The sequence below is a fragment of the Alosa pseudoharengus genome, unplaced genomic scaffold, assembly GCF_046254945.1.
Source record: "Alosa pseudoharengus isolate Yale_2024_CS ecotype anadromous, Long Island Sound unplaced genomic scaffold, YU_APseudo_1.1 YU_APseudo_1.1_scf_28, whole genome shotgun sequence".
Lineage (NCBI taxonomy): Eukaryota > Metazoa > Chordata > Actinopteri > Clupeiformes > Clupeidae > Alosa > Alosa pseudoharengus.
This window is the reverse complement of record NW_027468709.1, coordinates 881,748-883,731: the sequence shown is the minus strand read 5'-3', so window position 1 is coordinate 883,731 and position 1,984 is coordinate 881,748. Positions and strand designations below refer to the sequence as shown.

Sequence of the window (1,984 nt, the reverse complement as noted above, 5' to 3'; positions counted from 1 at the left end):
CTGTGTGCTGTTTGTGTTTCTACTAATTCACCGATTGGGTTAAATGCAGAGACCCAATTTCCCTCACGGGATCAAAAAAGTATATATACTTATACTTATATGATTTACAAAAGATCTTTCTCTGTATCTCTCCCAACCACACCACTTGTATGTCACTAAGATGTTATAAAATGTTAATCATGTCTATTTGAGAACAATTTTATCTACGTGGTATAGATTCTGTTTGTATAGCACATGATGGCCATGACTAACCAGTCCAGTGAAGGCTCTGCCCTGGTGCATCAGCAGATGTTTAAGGTGGAACTGAATGAGGGGCCGCTGTCTAAACTTGTTGTGGCCATTCTCATGTCCCTGCTTTTCACCTGCATCAACAGCATCATGTTTCACACTCTCATGAGTAAGCCTGTGTTTAGAGAGCTGCCTCGCTATATCCTCTTTGCCCACATGCTCTGTAACGACACAGCTCAGTTGCTGGTCTCTCTGTTGCTCTATGTTTTGTCTATGAATGTACAGCTGATTCCGAAGGCTGTATGTGCGCTTATCATACTTCTGGCGGTGACAACTTTCCGCAATGCTGCATTGAATCTGGCTGTGATGTCGCTTGAGCGCTATGTGGCTATTTGTTTTCCACTAAGACACAGTGAGATGGTGACCCAGAGAGCGGCAGGCATTTCTATTGTGTTTATCTGGCTCTTCAGTTTGATAAATTTTGCGATAGATATTATTTATGCACTGATAATCGATCCATTGTCTTTTAAAGATCCCATGTTCTGTACTCGAGAGAGGTTTTTTTTGTCATCATGGCAAAATGATGTGTTTCAGGGCTTCAATTATTTTTTCTTTGTGACTGTTACAGCCATTTTATTTTTCACCTACATTAATGTTGTGGTTGCAGCTCGATCTGCTTCAGCTGAAAAAGAATCTGCTAAGAAGGCTCATAAGACCATACTGCTCCATCTTGTTCAGTTAGTGCTCTGTGTTAACACATTTATTTATGGAACCATAGAAAGAGCCCTTGCCATGACCAGCAGCAGTCGTCTGTTCATGGACCTGCGCTACCTGAACTTTCTCTTTGTTCTCATTCTGCCTCGGTGCCTGAGCCCCCTGATCTACGGCCTGAGAGACGATGTTGTTCGGCCCTTATTCCTCTACTATGCCAGGTGTGGAACCCAAAAGGTTAATCCCTCTGTAACTGCACACTAGAACAGTGTTTCTCAACTGTGTGGACGTTCTGAAAGGGTCGTGGAAGGAGTTCCGATTAAACAAAACAAAACAAAAAACAAACAAAAAATCCTATAGCCCCCAGCTCTAACATTAAGATATGTCTGACCCTGGTTCTGCACATGATTAGCAACAGTCATTCAACCAATCAATAAATTGAATTGAATCAAAGCCTATCAGAAATTTTAATTTCAAATGTATCAACATATCCAACGTCACTATGACAATGAGTGAGCTGTGCATGCTACACTGATCTCTCGCACAGATCTACTGCTCGTGTAATAAGCTACGATGGATACATTTCTTAGGAATACTGTTAAATCTCCCTGTACACCAAGTATCAGCTCAGGAATTTGTTTTTCGGAAGAGCCCCCCAAAAAATACAAATGGACGTACGACCCGGGTTTTCATAAACATGGATTTACTTACACAGCCAAACTTGATGAATGACCGCTGTTTATTTGCTATTGGGTAGCGACTGAGTTTGTTATGTTAAATTTTGGGTTGCGGAGCAAAACAGGTTGGGAACCACTGCACTAGAAGTAAGGATAGAGTATAACTGAGACAGACCTCATTCTTCTATCATCACTTTAAAAATGTTAACAGTACTTGATAAAGTTGGTGTGAACATGTTTAAATGAAATGTTTATCATATTGCAGCATATTTCTATTGGGTGAAATATTGTGTTAAGTTGTACATCTGGCGGTATAACTCCCAAAAGGTCAAACACTCTGTAACGGCACACTAATGAAAAATATGTGA

General features: G+C 40.6%; 1 protein-coding gene across 1 annotated transcript; it reads left to right on the top strand.

Annotated features, from left to right (window-relative positions):
• The first annotated feature begins 237 nt into the window (after positions 1-237).
• LOC143099409 (odorant receptor 131-2-like) lies at positions 238-1,203 on the top strand. The gene has a single exon (XM_076262405.1). The coding sequence runs from the start codon at positions 238-240 to the stop codon at positions 1,201-1,203; it is 966 nt and encodes a 321-aa protein (XP_076118520.1).
• The last annotated feature ends 781 nt before the right edge of the window (positions 1,204-1,984 follow it).

Bases quoted from the DNA above. Each gene is read 5' to 3' on its own strand.
- LOC143099409 (XM_076262405.1), top strand. From the start codon at position 238: ATGGCCATGACTAACCAGTCCAGTGAAGGCTCTGCCCTGGTGCATCAG.